Source organism: Centroberyx gerrardi, chromosome 14, assembly GCF_048128805.1.
Source record: "Centroberyx gerrardi isolate f3 chromosome 14, fCenGer3.hap1.cur.20231027, whole genome shotgun sequence".
Classification (NCBI taxonomy): domain Eukaryota; kingdom Metazoa; phylum Chordata; class Actinopteri; order Beryciformes; family Berycidae; genus Centroberyx; species Centroberyx gerrardi.
In genome coordinates this window covers 27,405,969-27,421,255 of record NC_136010.1, presented here as the reverse complement: position 1 = coordinate 27,421,255, position 15,287 = coordinate 27,405,969, and the positions used below count along the sequence as shown (strand labels likewise).

The following is a 15,287-nucleotide window of genomic DNA, read 5'->3' as shown; positions in this document are numbered from 1 at the left end:
TACTATTTAGTTTGTACATGCAATACATGAACAATATCAATATACTGCACTGGAACCATACTGATGCCCAGGCAGTGACACAGGTCTTGGCGTCATGTTGTTGTTTTCTGTGATTAATATAACCGAAATTCATGTCTAACAGCATTATGTTTTGTTTATATTTGTACTTTTTTTTACTACTTCAAATGAAAAGCGATACATAAGCTCAGTAATATTTATATAGTACAGAAAGGAACCTAAAGGAAACAAAGGGTACCACACAGAGCAGAATATAAAAGAAGGAAGCAAGGGAGAGAAAAACAAATAAGACAGGGAGCAGGCTATACAGTAAATTGGGCTTTATTTTAACTTAAAATAGACTCAAGTGTATTGGTCCAACCCAATACTCGATATTGTGTGTGTGTGTGTGTGTGTGTGTGTGTGTGTGTGTGTGCTTGTGCAGTTTATCCAAGATATCCTGTCAGAGAAGGTGCAGGTTCATAGATTACTGCAGCTGTTGAATAGATACTCCAGCTTGTTACATAATCTCACTGATGAGAGCTGCTTTCCCCAAATCAGTTTAGCACAGCTTGTATTGTGTGTGCGTGTGTGTGTGTGCGTGTGTGTGCGTGTGTGTGCGTGCATGCGTGTGTTTACTGACAAAAGCTGAGCAGAAATGGAAATAGTTGCTTGCTGCCTGTGGCAAATCTACCAGGGCCATGCTGTTAAACTAAAACACAAGCCAATTTAGGGCATGTTCAATGAGAGAGCCTAACACATGCTTATCACCACACACACACACACACACACACACACACACACTCACTCACACACACACTCACGCAACACAACTGATGTAGTGAAAATGGATATGCTGACTGAGTGCTGAGATCACAAAACCCTCTACCACTCTCTGGAACCTCTATGAAGCTTTCCATTCAGCACATAATGTAAGGAGCCTGCTGTTTGAATACTACTAGTTTGCACAGCCACATAGCTTAAGCTCAAATTGTACTACCAACGAGTATATAACAACCTGCCTCCTATTGCTGCACCCAGAAAAAGCACGGTTCTTCAGGGGTAGAGGTTTCATATAAAAACATAATGACTCAAAGAAGCATCTGATTGGTTGAAATAAAAGCAAAAGTGACAAGTCAGACAATCTACCAAAAACTTGTATATTCATTCATCATGAGGAAGGACCCATGTAACTGGTTTGTGAACTGGATTATTAGGGGAGGTGTCACTTTATACAATCATGTAAACGGCTTAATCTCTTGTTGGGCTTTAATCAAGGACGCTAAATCATAATGCCAGTCACCGGTGCAGTTCTCTAACCAGGCCAGGTTAACACATACTATTAGTGAAGAGGATGAAGGAGGTGAGATGACAGAGCGCTGGATGATTCAAGGAGGAAGGCAGCAATGAGGGATTGTGAAATGAAAAAGACAAGGGGGAACAAAAAGTTCCTGATTCATTAGTGAGAACAGCTTCGTATGAAAAAAATGTGAACTAAATGGTATTGGAAAAGAGAGATTTGGAGTAGATTCATGAATCATATTGGGGGAAGATGATGGAATCAATATAGCAGCCAACTTGTATCATAACTTGCCATCTAATATGTTGGAAAGAGGAAAGAAATGCATGACTTTCTAAGGTCAGTGTTGTGTAGATAAGTATTTTTGGTCGTTTTTGTTTGGGTAGGAATTCATATACTATATATACATATACTATGTATATGAAGAAGAATATGTATAGAAGGGCTGGGTGATTTTGGGGGAATGTCTGGTTGCGATTGTTTTGATTGTTTTGACTGGTGTTGCAATTGCGATGTGATTTGCGATGTTAGAGGGAATGATGATTTTTTGCATCGTTGTTCTCGTTTTCATTGGGAAACGTGTTGAGGTGATTGTGGTGTGGTTTTTGCGGTGATCTGTGCCGGGCGGGGATGTTTTCTTGGGTCTGTGGAGTGTGGTGTGTGGGCCGGGACGTCTCTGCAGCGCGACAATGTTTGGTTTGAGGTGGTGTTTTGACACGCATTTGACGGAAATCCTGCGATTTGGGGGTTGCGGTGGGCCATGTTGCAATTTTGATGGGTTTCGACTGATTGTTCAGCCCTAATGTATAGTAATATGTTTGGGAGAAAGGATATTGTTAGTTATATTTTCTGATTTTAATATCATTTGGTTGTTTTGTCTGTAAGTGTCTTATCTGTTGTCATGCTTTTATGTTTTGTGTGGACCCCAGGAAGAGTAGCTGATGTTCTGCATTAGCTAATGGGGATCCTAATAAAATCCTAAATCCTATACATTACATACACAGTAGGCCTATATACAGTATGTGTGTGTATATACGTATATACCTCATACACACACACACACCTGCTTTTTAGGTTGTATGCATGAGGTAGCCAAGGTATCAATGATGGTAGAAATAATCTAAAAGTTTGAAATCAAAGCATGCCTTCAAGCCGAGGGTGAAAGCTCTTATATTTATCTCATCATCATCAAAGGCAGCAGACACAGCACTACGGATAGAAAGGAGCTTTGCCACAGTGTTTGTGTCCTCATCTCACTCAGAAATTAGACCAGAAACTATAGTAGTGGCCTAGTTTACTGCAGACCAATTCCAAAGTGAACAAAGTAGGGTTTAACTGATGTGGGTTTTTGAAGGCCAATGTGGATATTTTTGGAGTGAAGCTGCCGCTGTTTTGTGCTGGTATTCAATGTCTTTAAATTTGACCTCCCAATAAATAAAAAAAAAAATTACATATATTCAATTTTTCCCCCCAGAAATCTATTCTTGTCAGGGTGGGGAAGCCTCTGAAACAACATTTAGACCATGAGACACTAAAACTCTCCATTGAAATAGTAATATAGTATATAGTATAGTATAGTAATATAACAATAGTACTACTACTACTACCACTACTACTACTACTACCACTACTACTTCTTCTACTACTACTACTACTACTACTACCACTACTACTTCTTCTACTACTACCACTACTACTACTACTACCACTACTACTTCTTCTACTACTACCACTACTACTACTGCTACTACTACTACTACTACTACTACTACTACCACTACTACTTCTTCTACTACTACCACTACTACTACTGCTACTACTACTACTACTACTACTACTAGTAAAACTACTACTACTCCTACTACTACCACTACTACTACTACTACTACTACTACTACTACTACTAGTACTACTACTACTACTAATAATAATAATAATAATAACAATACTACTACTACTAATAATAATGATAAAACATACATACTTGCATACTTAATCAAACAAACTGAAGTCTATCCATCATATCAAATTTGGACGACACCGACTGGACCAGACTGAATTTTCTAAAAAATGCTATATATCGGTCCGACAAACATCTGACCTCAACTAACATGCAGAGCAGGCTAGTAATGGCATGCAAAACATAGTATGCACCATAGATATTTGCCAAATTGTAACCAAACTTTTGGGAGAAGACAGAAATATGATGCTGCTAGGAGAGATGGCCAGGTCAGTTAGTAGGCAAATACTACAACATGAATGAGCTTTGGAGTATAAGTTACATTTCCTCATTGTCCTCATCAGCTGATTTTGGCATAAATGACAGCTTTATATGAAGAAATGATTCCATAGGCTGCCTTGCCTGTTATGGTGTTCTCATCTGGACCTCAGCTTCCACTGGCCTGATATGGAAGTGGAAGCAACATGGTGATGGATGTGTTGCCATGGTGTCACCTAGAGCTGCTACTCATCAGCACATGGCACCGAGCTAACCGCAGTCCAGGGGATCCCACACACTGTGAATATACATGTGTGTGTATGTGTGTAATACAGCCAGCTACCTTATTCCTTCCAGAAAGCCCAGAGGAGCCTTGCTAGACTTTACATGACTTCCTTGTCCAGATCAAATTTCAGACCAGCGATTGTGACGGCAAATTGGACATCTTTTGTAATTTCATGCACCGAGCAAAGTCTTTCCTCTCCCAATTTATCTGGTACAGGGATGATTAAAAGGACAATTGAATGGACGCTTCAATTAAAAGTCCAGCTAACGAAGTCAGTCATGCCACTATTGAGCATCCCATATCACCGAGGTCTAATTGTGTCTAAAAACGCCTCGGGGCGGTTGCATTGATCCCTCTCTGCTTCTTTGGAAGTGGATGACTGTAATAACCTTGCTTTATATAATGGCCTTTAATGACTTCGCTAGCAGGAACAATGTGTCCAGAAAATAACTTGGCACTTTGCAAAACTCGACAAGTGTTTTACTCGCTGATATGAAAACAGAGAGCGAGATCCCTCCTTAACCGAATGCCAAGAAGGCTCAGCGTGTGTAATCGCCACCCTGCTGATTGCTGCTGATTTTTCAAGAATCCACTGAAGACCTAGAGTGTATTCCCAGTCTGTTGGTCTAATGCTTTCTGTTTTTTTTGAAGGGGTACTTGAGGGAGGGTGGCGAGTGTTGTTGGTAGCAAGTATGTTATCGCTTTCCTGCTAGTGAGAGGAACAATGTCTGGAAGTGAGTCAAGCCCTCGTAAATGTCCTGTCCTAGAGCCGCTGTGTAGTACCACCCCTGCTCTCCAGCTACACGGCTCCCCACATACATTACCACCAGGCCGTCTGTTTGTCTTTGTACCTCCCAGGGACAAAATGGCAGGACTGTGCGCACTGGCGTTTGCATCTGGAGGTGTAGTATATGTATTTTGACTCATCCTCTGAGAACTCGCGCGACCGCTCTCCGCCGCTGCCTCTCCTCTTTCTTACTTTCATTCTGGCGCCTGGCAGGAAAATGGGGCGATGCAACACTCGTCACTCTCAGGGGGGGGGGATGCTGTAATAGGTCAGCTCTTTGAAGGTCTGTTAGTCCGGTGGAAGTGTGTGTTGCGAGCGCATGTTCTAGGCGGCGGCGCTCTGGTTTACATCGCCTTCAAGCTGCGAGGGAAAGGTCTCGGCGAGATAGAAACGAGAATCGATCCTCCCCCTGATCCAGAAATTGTCTTTTAATTGGACGCAGTAAACAACAACAGCTAACTTAATCAAGGGGGATTTCTAGAGGATGTCATTAGCTTTGCCACATTGATAATCTGATCATTGTGGTTAAAAAAAGCCGGCTAAAGCATGCAGTAACAGTTAAGCCTGACTGATGCCCTTGGTGCCTTACTGTATGTATTTCTCTTTTGGTGTCATTGACATGACCAAGAATTGGGTCAATATTGTGGCAGCGTTTACTGTATAGTGCTGACTCACACACCCATAGACAGCAGGAATTGACTTTAAAGAGAAATTAGTCATGAAATCATAGATGACGGACGATGATGTACCACTTCTGATTCCCATTTGTACCTCTACTTAGTCATGTCATAGTTTGCTCCTGGATGGGTTTCTAGCTTATGATTCTGTCACTTCCCACCAGCAACACACTCTCCCTCTCACTCGAGTCTAATTTGGTGTGTGAATTCACACTTCACACAGACCGACCTCATCTGGAGACATGTGCTGATGATGGTACACCCCGGGGCCGCATGAGTCAAGTTGTTATTTCGCTCAGTCTACATCAGGTTGAATTTGTAGTCCGCTTTAGCTCAGGCTTCAAAGAAAAGACAAGTAGACCTGCTCTTCTGATTTGAAAGTACATTTCATTGGCTACAGTCACATACAGAATAAAACAAAATTTGACATGCGTAGTTGAATAATCCCACATTGCACACCAGATTCAGATTCTGGTTTTCACTTCTTCAAACAAATCTATCGACCAATGAAGCATTCAACAATTCTTAAATCTTTCAAAAGTTAAGTTGTATCACCTGCAGATCAGTTGGGATGAACATGCACAGAAAGAGTATTATTTATTCCACCCAAAGAAAGAAGTTGAAAGAGTTTGCCTGGCTTTTAGCCACTGATGCTCTCCCGTTGAATGGATTATCAAAGGTTTATACCTCCGCTTTCATACCCAACAAAATATCATGAGAATGTGCTAGTCCGTTTGAGGCATTTTTATTCCAATTGGGCTTTTATTCAGATTATTAATGGAATATTCAGCTCCATTTAAACCTAGAGATTGATGCATGCAGTCTGTAGACGGTTGCCTTTTGTGCATTGTCATGGCAGCCAAATGTGCAAATGAGGGGGAATAATTTACTCACATATTTTAACCTCCTCATTCTCTCTGTCCACTCTGTAACCACTCACCTTTTCATCAACACTCCGCTTAATGGCACTGAGTCAAGAGCTGCAGTTTTGCAAAACATCATGCCTAGCAAATACCTAAACCAAATCTACTGTTTTTAGCATCTGACGTGGGCACCGACTAACTGTAACATGATGTGTAGGTTCATGTATGGACGCCAACACGCCTCCTCGTGCAGAGTGAAGGTAATTGGCTAATGTGTGCTTCTCTGCAGTGGCACGTTGTGTCAACCCCCGACTCCCCCACCCACTAGTACGGGCGGAAGGGATGAAATACTGGGTAGCTATGGAAACGCGCTGCAATGATTTGCCGAGACAGGCGGCGCTTTCCTTTGGAGGCCTCGAGTTAACAGGATTAGAGAGAATTCACAGACGAGACGCTAAAGAGCAGGACCTCTTTGTGTCTCCCCCTCTCTCCTCTCCTTCTTTTTGATCTCCCCAGCCTCCGTTCGAGGTAGAAAGGTGCCAGGATCGGACTCAGTCGGCAAACTGGTCCTCAAGCGCGCACTGGTGACATGAAAAACAACTGCCATCCATAATAAAACACGTTCGTCACAATGCACGGGAAAGTACGGCTGTTGAGGATGCATTCAAGATGGAACAGAGCCGCATGACAATACTACTTCTGTGATAACCGACATTAGACTTTTGCGATGAGGATACGTTGCTAGTCTGACAGGAGTTTTGTTGTTGTTCCGCCCCTTAATCCTCATTCAGTAGCTCAGTTGCCAAGTGTCTGGTAGAGTGTTTAAATCCCTTTCTCTCTGGCTGCCTGGTAGGAGCTGCATACAGAAATGAGCACAATGCAAATTCTAGCTGGGACAGCACAGAGGAAAAAAAAAAAAAAACAGATATTCAGTACATCTCCAATTCACCCACTGCAGGAAATGGAGACAAAGCTTTATACTGAATCTCACTGCGATTGTCATTATTGCTTGTGAGAGACAATGTGGAGTGAGATTTATTTTTTGGCTTTAATAATGTCAATATTGCGCATTGCAGACAATAGTGAGGGATGGAGAGAAAGAGGGAGGAAAAGATTCTTGGCTTAAATATTTAAGATGGTGCGGGCTCCCCTATTTAAACCAACTGGGACAAGAGTTCACCCCGGGGCATGAAAAATTAAACAGAGAGACCGGCTCTGCACCCATTTCACCAGAGATAAACAGAAAAAAAACCCGGACATACAAGCACGTTCCATCTGAACCTGCACAATGGCAGCTTCGTTTGGCAGGAGAGGAAGAAGGAGGAGGGGGGTGGATTTGTTTTTAAGATTCACTTTTATTTGCAGACAAGGCTAACGTCATCCTCACTGCTAACTAACCACAGCTGGTATATGGTGGGCTGGGGCTACCATGGCAACAGAGGCAAAAAAAAAAAAAGAGTGAGCAGAGGAGGATACCACAGCCGCACCCATCACCAGATCAACCAACCAGACTGAAAAACCAGTCCAGACAGGGCGAGGTACTGGGAGAGCAGCTAGTGAATAATTTGTAGGGGGGGGGCGGCAACGCGTGATGCGGTTCAACCAACTGGTTCACCTCATGCTGTGCTGATTTTGTGGCATCAGTATTTAACGATTCACGTTTAGCAAATCTCAGCTAGTAGCCTGCTGTATGTTTGACAGCCCATAACAGAAAAAATATGATATATCCCAAATCTCTTTAGGGATAGCTTTAGTCATTACGGTTCATCTGATATTGGTTTTTGAAGGCCAATATGGATATTATTGGATTGAAGCTGCTGATAGACAATATTTTATGCTGACATTCAAAATGTTAAAATGTGACCAAATTGAATGTCAAAAAATGTTGTCAAGAATTTTATTCTTGTCAGGGTGGAACAACATTTAGACCATGGGACACTAAAACTCTCCATTGAAACACAGGATAATAACAACAATAATAATAACAATACTTATACTACTACTACTACTACTACTACTACTACTAATAATAATAATAATAGTAATACATTTTCAGGCATACTTGTGTGGAATCCGATCCAAATGTCACATTAGAATCAGGTTAAGGTCTTCACATAGACTAATAGAGTGTAGTACGATACTGACTGGCTGATATCAGATTTTTGCTAAAAATCCATATATTGGCTTATTTCCACATATTGGCAAACCCATATATCCGTCTAACCCTATTGGTTATGTCTAGTATCATGAATCATTCCCTGCTTTTGATGAGCTCCTCTTTGATGTCCAGTGCTGTATTTGTTCAATACTGTTCTGATAGCACATTGGACTGAAGTGTTATCTAACTTGAGCAACATCTGATATGATTCCCTGGAAACAAAACATTCCACCGCTAATAGAAATAAATTGGTTGCCTTTAATCATATCTGACACCAAGGTAATCATTCATTAGCCTCTGATTCATCTCCCTTGTTGAATGATGGTTTCATACCCTGAATTTGAATCAGGATGGAATCAATACAATATGCTCTTCTATACAAAAAAATCTAACTGGCTTTATTACGATGGCCATTGTTGGTGAAAGTTACTTTTAAAAGCAACTAGTTACTTTACTTTGCTATTCCAGAAGTAGCAAACCTTTTTATGGCAGTGGTGTTTTGCTGAGTGTGGAAGTATTGAAGAGTCCGGGAGCAATGATTTTATTTAATCTTGGTTTTTCTTATTTTATTAACTGTAGTTACTTGATACTACAGCAGGTGAAGTGGCAGTTGAGAGGGTTGCTGTCAGCAAGTGTCGTAAATGGGTCATGCGAACACGAGAGCTAGCTACTTATTATTCATGAACCCTTTAGCCAATGAGCGCTGATTAGCCACAATGCTAGCCTGGACATGCACAAGCATGGATTCTCAGGAAAAAAACAAGAAGAAATCATCTCGACATTTATTTTTTTATATGCATTTACACTGAAATTATGTTTTCATTTTAGTTTGTACTATTTCCAGGCTAACAACTTTGTAATCATACAATAGACCATATTAGCTTTTTAGCCTCATTGACTTCCATGCGATCATGGAATCAGATAAAATAGGATGGTTCTGCAGGTTTCATCGAAAATGTGGTGATGTGTAAGAAGAGCAAAGAGCCTAGTCTAGCTGTTTAATCTAAAGCACTATAGGAGGAACTGTAGTGGCCTTGCTAGATAGGAATAGCACAAGCTAAAATAAAAGTTACTAGGCTCTTGGCTCGAGTATAAACTAAATAATGTTATCACAATGTGTGCTGTAATTCAAGACTATTGCTCTGTTTTTAAAACAGTAAGGCAATCTCATTTATATCAAGCATACTTAGATTGTGATTTTTCAATTAACAACATGTTGTTTGCACAATACAACAGAATTTTCACTTTTTTCTAGTTTTTAAATTTGTGCTAACAAGTATGCTCTGATGATGGCCTGAGGCCAAAAGCTCAGCTGTTAAATGCAGTGTATTGTAATGCAGTCCGTGTATGGAGTTTCTGTTTTTTGACTTGATGAGTTTGCTTGACTCCTTTTGCGCCAGCGGTGAGGTTTTTTTGAAGGGGAGCAGATACCATGACCCCTAAATTTGTGCTAACATAAATTAAACAATATAAAGGAAAGATAAAAGTAATGATATTCTAACTGTAAAAGTCACTAATAATAGACTACAAGAATTCAAAAACAAATGTGCTACTAGTTACCACAAAAGAGTAATCTGAGTACTCTAAAGCATTATAAAGTAATACAAGTAACCCCTAACACTGATGATGGCATACTAAAAAGTAGTTAGAAAACATAACACATATATTTGGTTTGAGGGCGCTTATTAGGGCATGATTACACCTTGTCAAGTTCTATTATAAGTAATCAAGTTATCAGAGTTATGGAAAGGTCTGGATATTATTTTTCTCACCTCACCTAATTATTTTTCTCAATCAAAAAGAATTTGAAGTTGAAACTAATGCCACTTAAGCTTATCATATTCCCTTCCTTGATAAGGATTAATGACACAAACTGTGTCAGAAATCATTTTGGAAGTAGAGAGTAGGTCACTTTTTTTTTTTTTTCAAAGAGTTGACATTTTGGAAATAAACATTTCACATCCACTTAGGCGAAGTATATGGACAGATCCACCCTATCACCTAAGCACACTGCTCGCCTGTTGTTTATGCCCAGTGGTTTATTAATAGCCGATTACATCATCCTAGTATAAATAGCTCACACCTTCATGGTCTCATCTGAATACAACGCATTACGGAGCACTAATAAGTCCACCCATTACCCGGGAGAACAGAGGAAATGGAGAGATGAAGGCTCGGAGCTAGGCAAGGAGGAAGGAAAGAAGGGAAGAGGATGAAGGAGGAAGGAGAGGGTGAAAGAAGAGAAGGGGAGGGAGGGCACGGAGAGGGAGGGAAGCGCTGAGCATGTGTGTGTCTGTGTGTGTGTGAGCATGCGTTTATGTAGCAGAGAAACCTGATGGTTGTCTTCCCCCCCTCACACTTTAACAGGAGAGGGAGAGAGAGAGGCTTAAAGGGCTTTCACCACTCTCTTCCTATCGCTCCATCTCTCTCCCTCCCTTTCTCTCTCCGTTTAGCATACAGTGCCTCTATCCCCTTCTCCGTCGCTTCATCCATCCCTCACCATGCTGCTGCTCTACAACTGTTTCCTCTCTCTCCTAGAGTCGATCTATCGCCGCGGGGCCAGAAGATGGAGGAAGCTCTACCGAGTCAACGGACACCTCTTCCAGGCCAAGCGCTTTAACAGGGTGAGTGTCCTCAAATCTCTCCGGTAGTAATCCCAATGGGGAAACATGTGCAGTAAATGCCTGAGTAATAGTCCGATTAGTTCATGTAAGTTTTCTAAGCAATCTGCAGACTCTGATCTACAGCAGAAGCAGTTCAGGAAGGAGGAAAGTTAGATGGTCTGATGGAGAGCACAGTGCTAGGTGTTCATGAATTTACACCTTGAGGGAAGCTTTCAGTGTGTGGACTTTTGAGAGGAAGTTTTAAAAATTGATGTTAGATCAGTGTGGTATTATGATGTTCAGGGTGTCTGCAGGTTTCAGAAAGACTTTTTAAGAGCTTTTAATACTACCCGTAAATTGGATTCAAGACCAATTTAAAAGCCAAAAAGAAGAAACAAACCTGGCAAAACATAGCTAATGGATGTTCTGAAACTATGAATGAACAGTATTGAAAAAAGGACACCGGGAAGTTAAAGTAAAGTAAGTTTAGGGACATAAAGTCCAATTGTGTTTAGTAAAGCACATGATAGTGAAAACAAAACAAGTTTAGCATATTGTATAACTATGTTCTGTATTAATTAAGTGCAAGTAATGTAACGCAACATAAGAAAATAAAATCAACACTAGTGTTGGGCCCATTCACATCTTTTGGCAAAACTACACAATTCATTTTCCACCTCTGTCTTGACTAAACATCACTCAATCTGTCAAAATCTCTATCTAATTTTATATTTGCATCAAAATGAAACTTAATTAAAAATAAACCTGCCATTACATTATGAAAAATTAACACCTCTAATCACTGTATTTAAGATATTTTAATGCTTTTTACACTTAGATCATTTCAACAAAGACTCTTCAAGCAAGAATCAGTTACCTTTATTCAAAAGACTACTAATATGATAATTTTGTCACTATGTGTTCCTAAAAATGCACAAAGCACGAGAGTGCTTTTCCTCTACTGTATGGATTCTTTCATAATCATACTGCAGTTGAATTATATATGACAGGTAATCAAGTCACTGCTACAGCTCAGCTATCTGGATATTGATGCATAATTCATAGTGTCCTAGTTATGGCTTGTTTAGCAGTTGTCTCATTTCAGCTCCATACTTCACACACACACATGCACACACAAATATACACACACCTCAGCTGTGCTATTAGATCATTAGTCTCCTTGCCCCAGCTCAACTTGTTTGAACCAGTATGTCAGAGAGTCGCCGTTAGCATATGCCCTGCATTGACTTTGTTCTTATGCCATAATGCACAATGACCACTCTGGAAGGCAGGAGAAAGACGTTAATGTTATTTCAATCAGCTCTTAAGTAGCTATTACCTCTGAAGGGGAGCTGGAAGACAGCTCCTATTGCTGCGTAAAGAACACAGACCCAAGTTGAAAAAGAGAGAGCTCTCTCTTCCCTTATGTGTTGTAAGCTGTCCTTTAATGATAAATATTCCCCTTCCATCCTCTTTAGTTTATGCCAGATTGTATCAGAATGTTTTTGTCCCCTTTTCAAAAGGCTAGACCTTCAGGTTACGAACACACCGAAATTAGATTCCTGCATGTAATCAGGTTGTCTCATTGTGATCGAGATTTCTTTTTCAAGAGAGCCATGAAAACAAGAAATGAAGATGACAAAGAAAATACACAGTATAATTCAGGCAAAAAGCCAGTAACATACATACAACATGCGTACATTGTGATAAGCAATCGCAAATGTGTCAGAAAAAGTGAGATATTGCTTTAGAATAATTGCGGGGGGTAAAAAAATTCTCATTCAAAGTCCATTTAGAAGGTGCAGAGTCCCAGAAAAGAGTCTCGTTAAGCAGTCCTGTGATGTGGGAGCATAATTACTAGATATAAAAGCCAGTAGAGATGTGAGGTACAAGGCTTCAGAACTAGAGCTCTGTAGATTAATATAATTGGTTTCATCTTCAATATTGACTTGTGTCACTTGTGCTGTTTTACTGGTTAAAGAGGTTGGTTAAAGCGGGTCTCAGGATGGAACGTCTCCCGTGGGTGCTACGGTCCTAACGTCTAGACCAGACAGAGGACGAGATGAGTGCATCGACATGATGCCGACTCAGCACTCAGCTGTGGTCGAACATCCATTACTCCATGTGTTCGCTGCTATTGATGTGCTGTTAGCGGTTGGATGCTGGAGCCTGGCTTATTCGATACAAACCTGGCATAGTTGGCACGCCCCGCTAGAGTAGTAAACTATTCATCTTGCCCTAATTCTTTCACCAAGGCCAGGTAGTGTAAGGGCCTGCGTATGTGCAGCTTCTTAATATCATTTCTAGGGATGGAACGAAATCTCACGATACAATTCAATACGCAATATGGGGTTCATGATTTGATACAACCACGATACGATGTAATAAATAAAAGTTCAATGACAACAAAGACTGAGCAGAATTATGTTTATTTATGAGACGCAAATCTTTCTAGCGATGGCATTGGCTGCTAGAATGTAAACAACAATTTAAAAATGTCATTACAAAGTGTAAATAATATAATTTGGATGGAGAGCTTGTGAAATTGTGATGGTCAAGCATCTCATTTGTGATTACTACAGCAGAATAAAATGGAGCTAATATCATCATTCATTTTTCTGCCCCACGACTCGTGTTGTTGCATTTTTGTATTGCGATATATTGAATTTTGATTCGAATTATTTCAGCTCAGAATTTGTATTACGCCCTTTGGTATCTGACCCTACATACAACACATTTACGTACAAATATGTACAGGCAGCGTGAATGCATGTAAGTCAATGGAAAGAGATAGACGCCACTTCGCTCTTGGCAGCACAAATTGAGGTGAAGAGAAATTCATCTGATGCAGTAAGCAAAAGCCAATCAGTTTGAAGCACTTAGTATTTACAGCAGGAAAAAATGTCCATTGGGTGTTTGTGACCAGTAACACTGACCGATGATTCTCCAAAAAGTGGTGCTGCTGCCAAGCCTGGCACCAAAGCATTGAACTGCAGCATAGAACTAAAATATAACTAATCTACATTATCTCATCAAAAAAGATGTCAACCATAACCACTAATCACAATGGCTGGGTAACACTTTATTTTCCGGGTCCGCAATTTCTCAATAATTTCCTAGAAAGGAACTGTTAATTTCTTAGTTTCTTGGAAAGAAATATGAAATTATGTTCTACTTATATAATAGATAAAGAGTTCAATGGTAGTTGGTAAGTTCCTCCAGTTGCTTCTGTTGTTTCCAAGACAGAACCATGAAATGATGTAGTAGTTATATAGAAAATTAGAAATCAACTAAAATTAATTAAGAATTCAACAAATAACTATATTATATAATTCTTCTTCTTCTTCTTCTGATAATTGACCTCTGCCTATTATTTTTCACCACCAGACTGCTTACATTTTCTATATAACTACTACATCATTTCATGGTTCCTTCCAGGAAACTTCCTAAGAAATTAACAGTTCCTTTCTAGGAAATTCTTAGGAAATTGTGGACCCGGAAAATAAAGCTATGTTACCATGGCTGGACTATAGAAAGATGTCGACCAAAACCACTACTCTAACCTGCTGTGGCTGTTGCTGACATGTCGTCACGCCAGATTAGGTGCTGATTTTTCAAATCAAGCGATCAAACTCATGCGGGTGAAGTGAGGTGAATTTTCGCCTCGCTACTTGTCTTAACATGCTGGTGAATCTGCAACTATGCACTAGGCGTTTGTGCTGTTAACCAGTTTGTTTTTGGACTGGGATTTCTCTGACTGTTGTTGCTATGCCAGTTTTCCAGGCTTCTGGTTGGTTCGCCGTGTTGTCCTCCGCATATAAATAAGCCAAGGAGAAGTAGGTCAGGTTTCTCCTCCCTCCTCTTTCTCTTTCTCACTCCATCCCTCTCTCCTTCCTCTCAGTCTCCCTCTACATCCCCTCACTACCCGTCCCTCTCCTCTTCCTCTCCATCCTGCTCCGTCTCCTCCTGACATCGCAGCGGAGAAAGATGCTTTGTGAATCCCTCCCATTAGACATAATGGGGTCTCTTTAGCTCCTCTCTTCCACGTGATGAAGCAGGATTTGCTCGTCCCCGTCGGCCGCTCCTCTCTCCAGGCGCTCCATTAGGGAGATGACTGACACCGGCGTCCCGCGGCACAAAATAGAAAACCCAAACAAAACACAAAAAGTCACGTTGGTTCAAGCGCTCCGCTGAGAGCTGAGGGGGAAAGCGAGAATTTCCCCTTGTTTCGCTGGTACTGTTATGCAGGATTTGTTTCTATGCAGAGTACACTGCAAAAAATGATCAAGTTATCAAGTGATTTTCTATTGTTTCCAGACCTATCAATCTTATTTCATGATTTTTTTGTCAAATTATCTCACTGCACTGGCAGATAATCTTGCTGGTTTCAGTAAATTT

General features: G+C 40.6%; 1 protein-coding gene across 1 annotated transcript in view; it reads left to right on the top strand.

Annotated features, from left to right (window-relative positions):
* prkcz (protein kinase C, zeta) overlaps positions 1 to 15,287 on the top strand; it is a 113,879-nt gene that overhangs the window by 52,584 nt on the left and 46,008 nt on the right. The window contains exon 5 of the mRNA XM_071896400.1: positions 10,825 to 10,910. Within this exon, the coding sequence (XP_071752501.1) occupies positions 10,825 to 10,910 (86 nt within the window). The remainder of the gene's footprint in view (positions 1 to 10,824; positions 10,911 to 15,287) is intronic.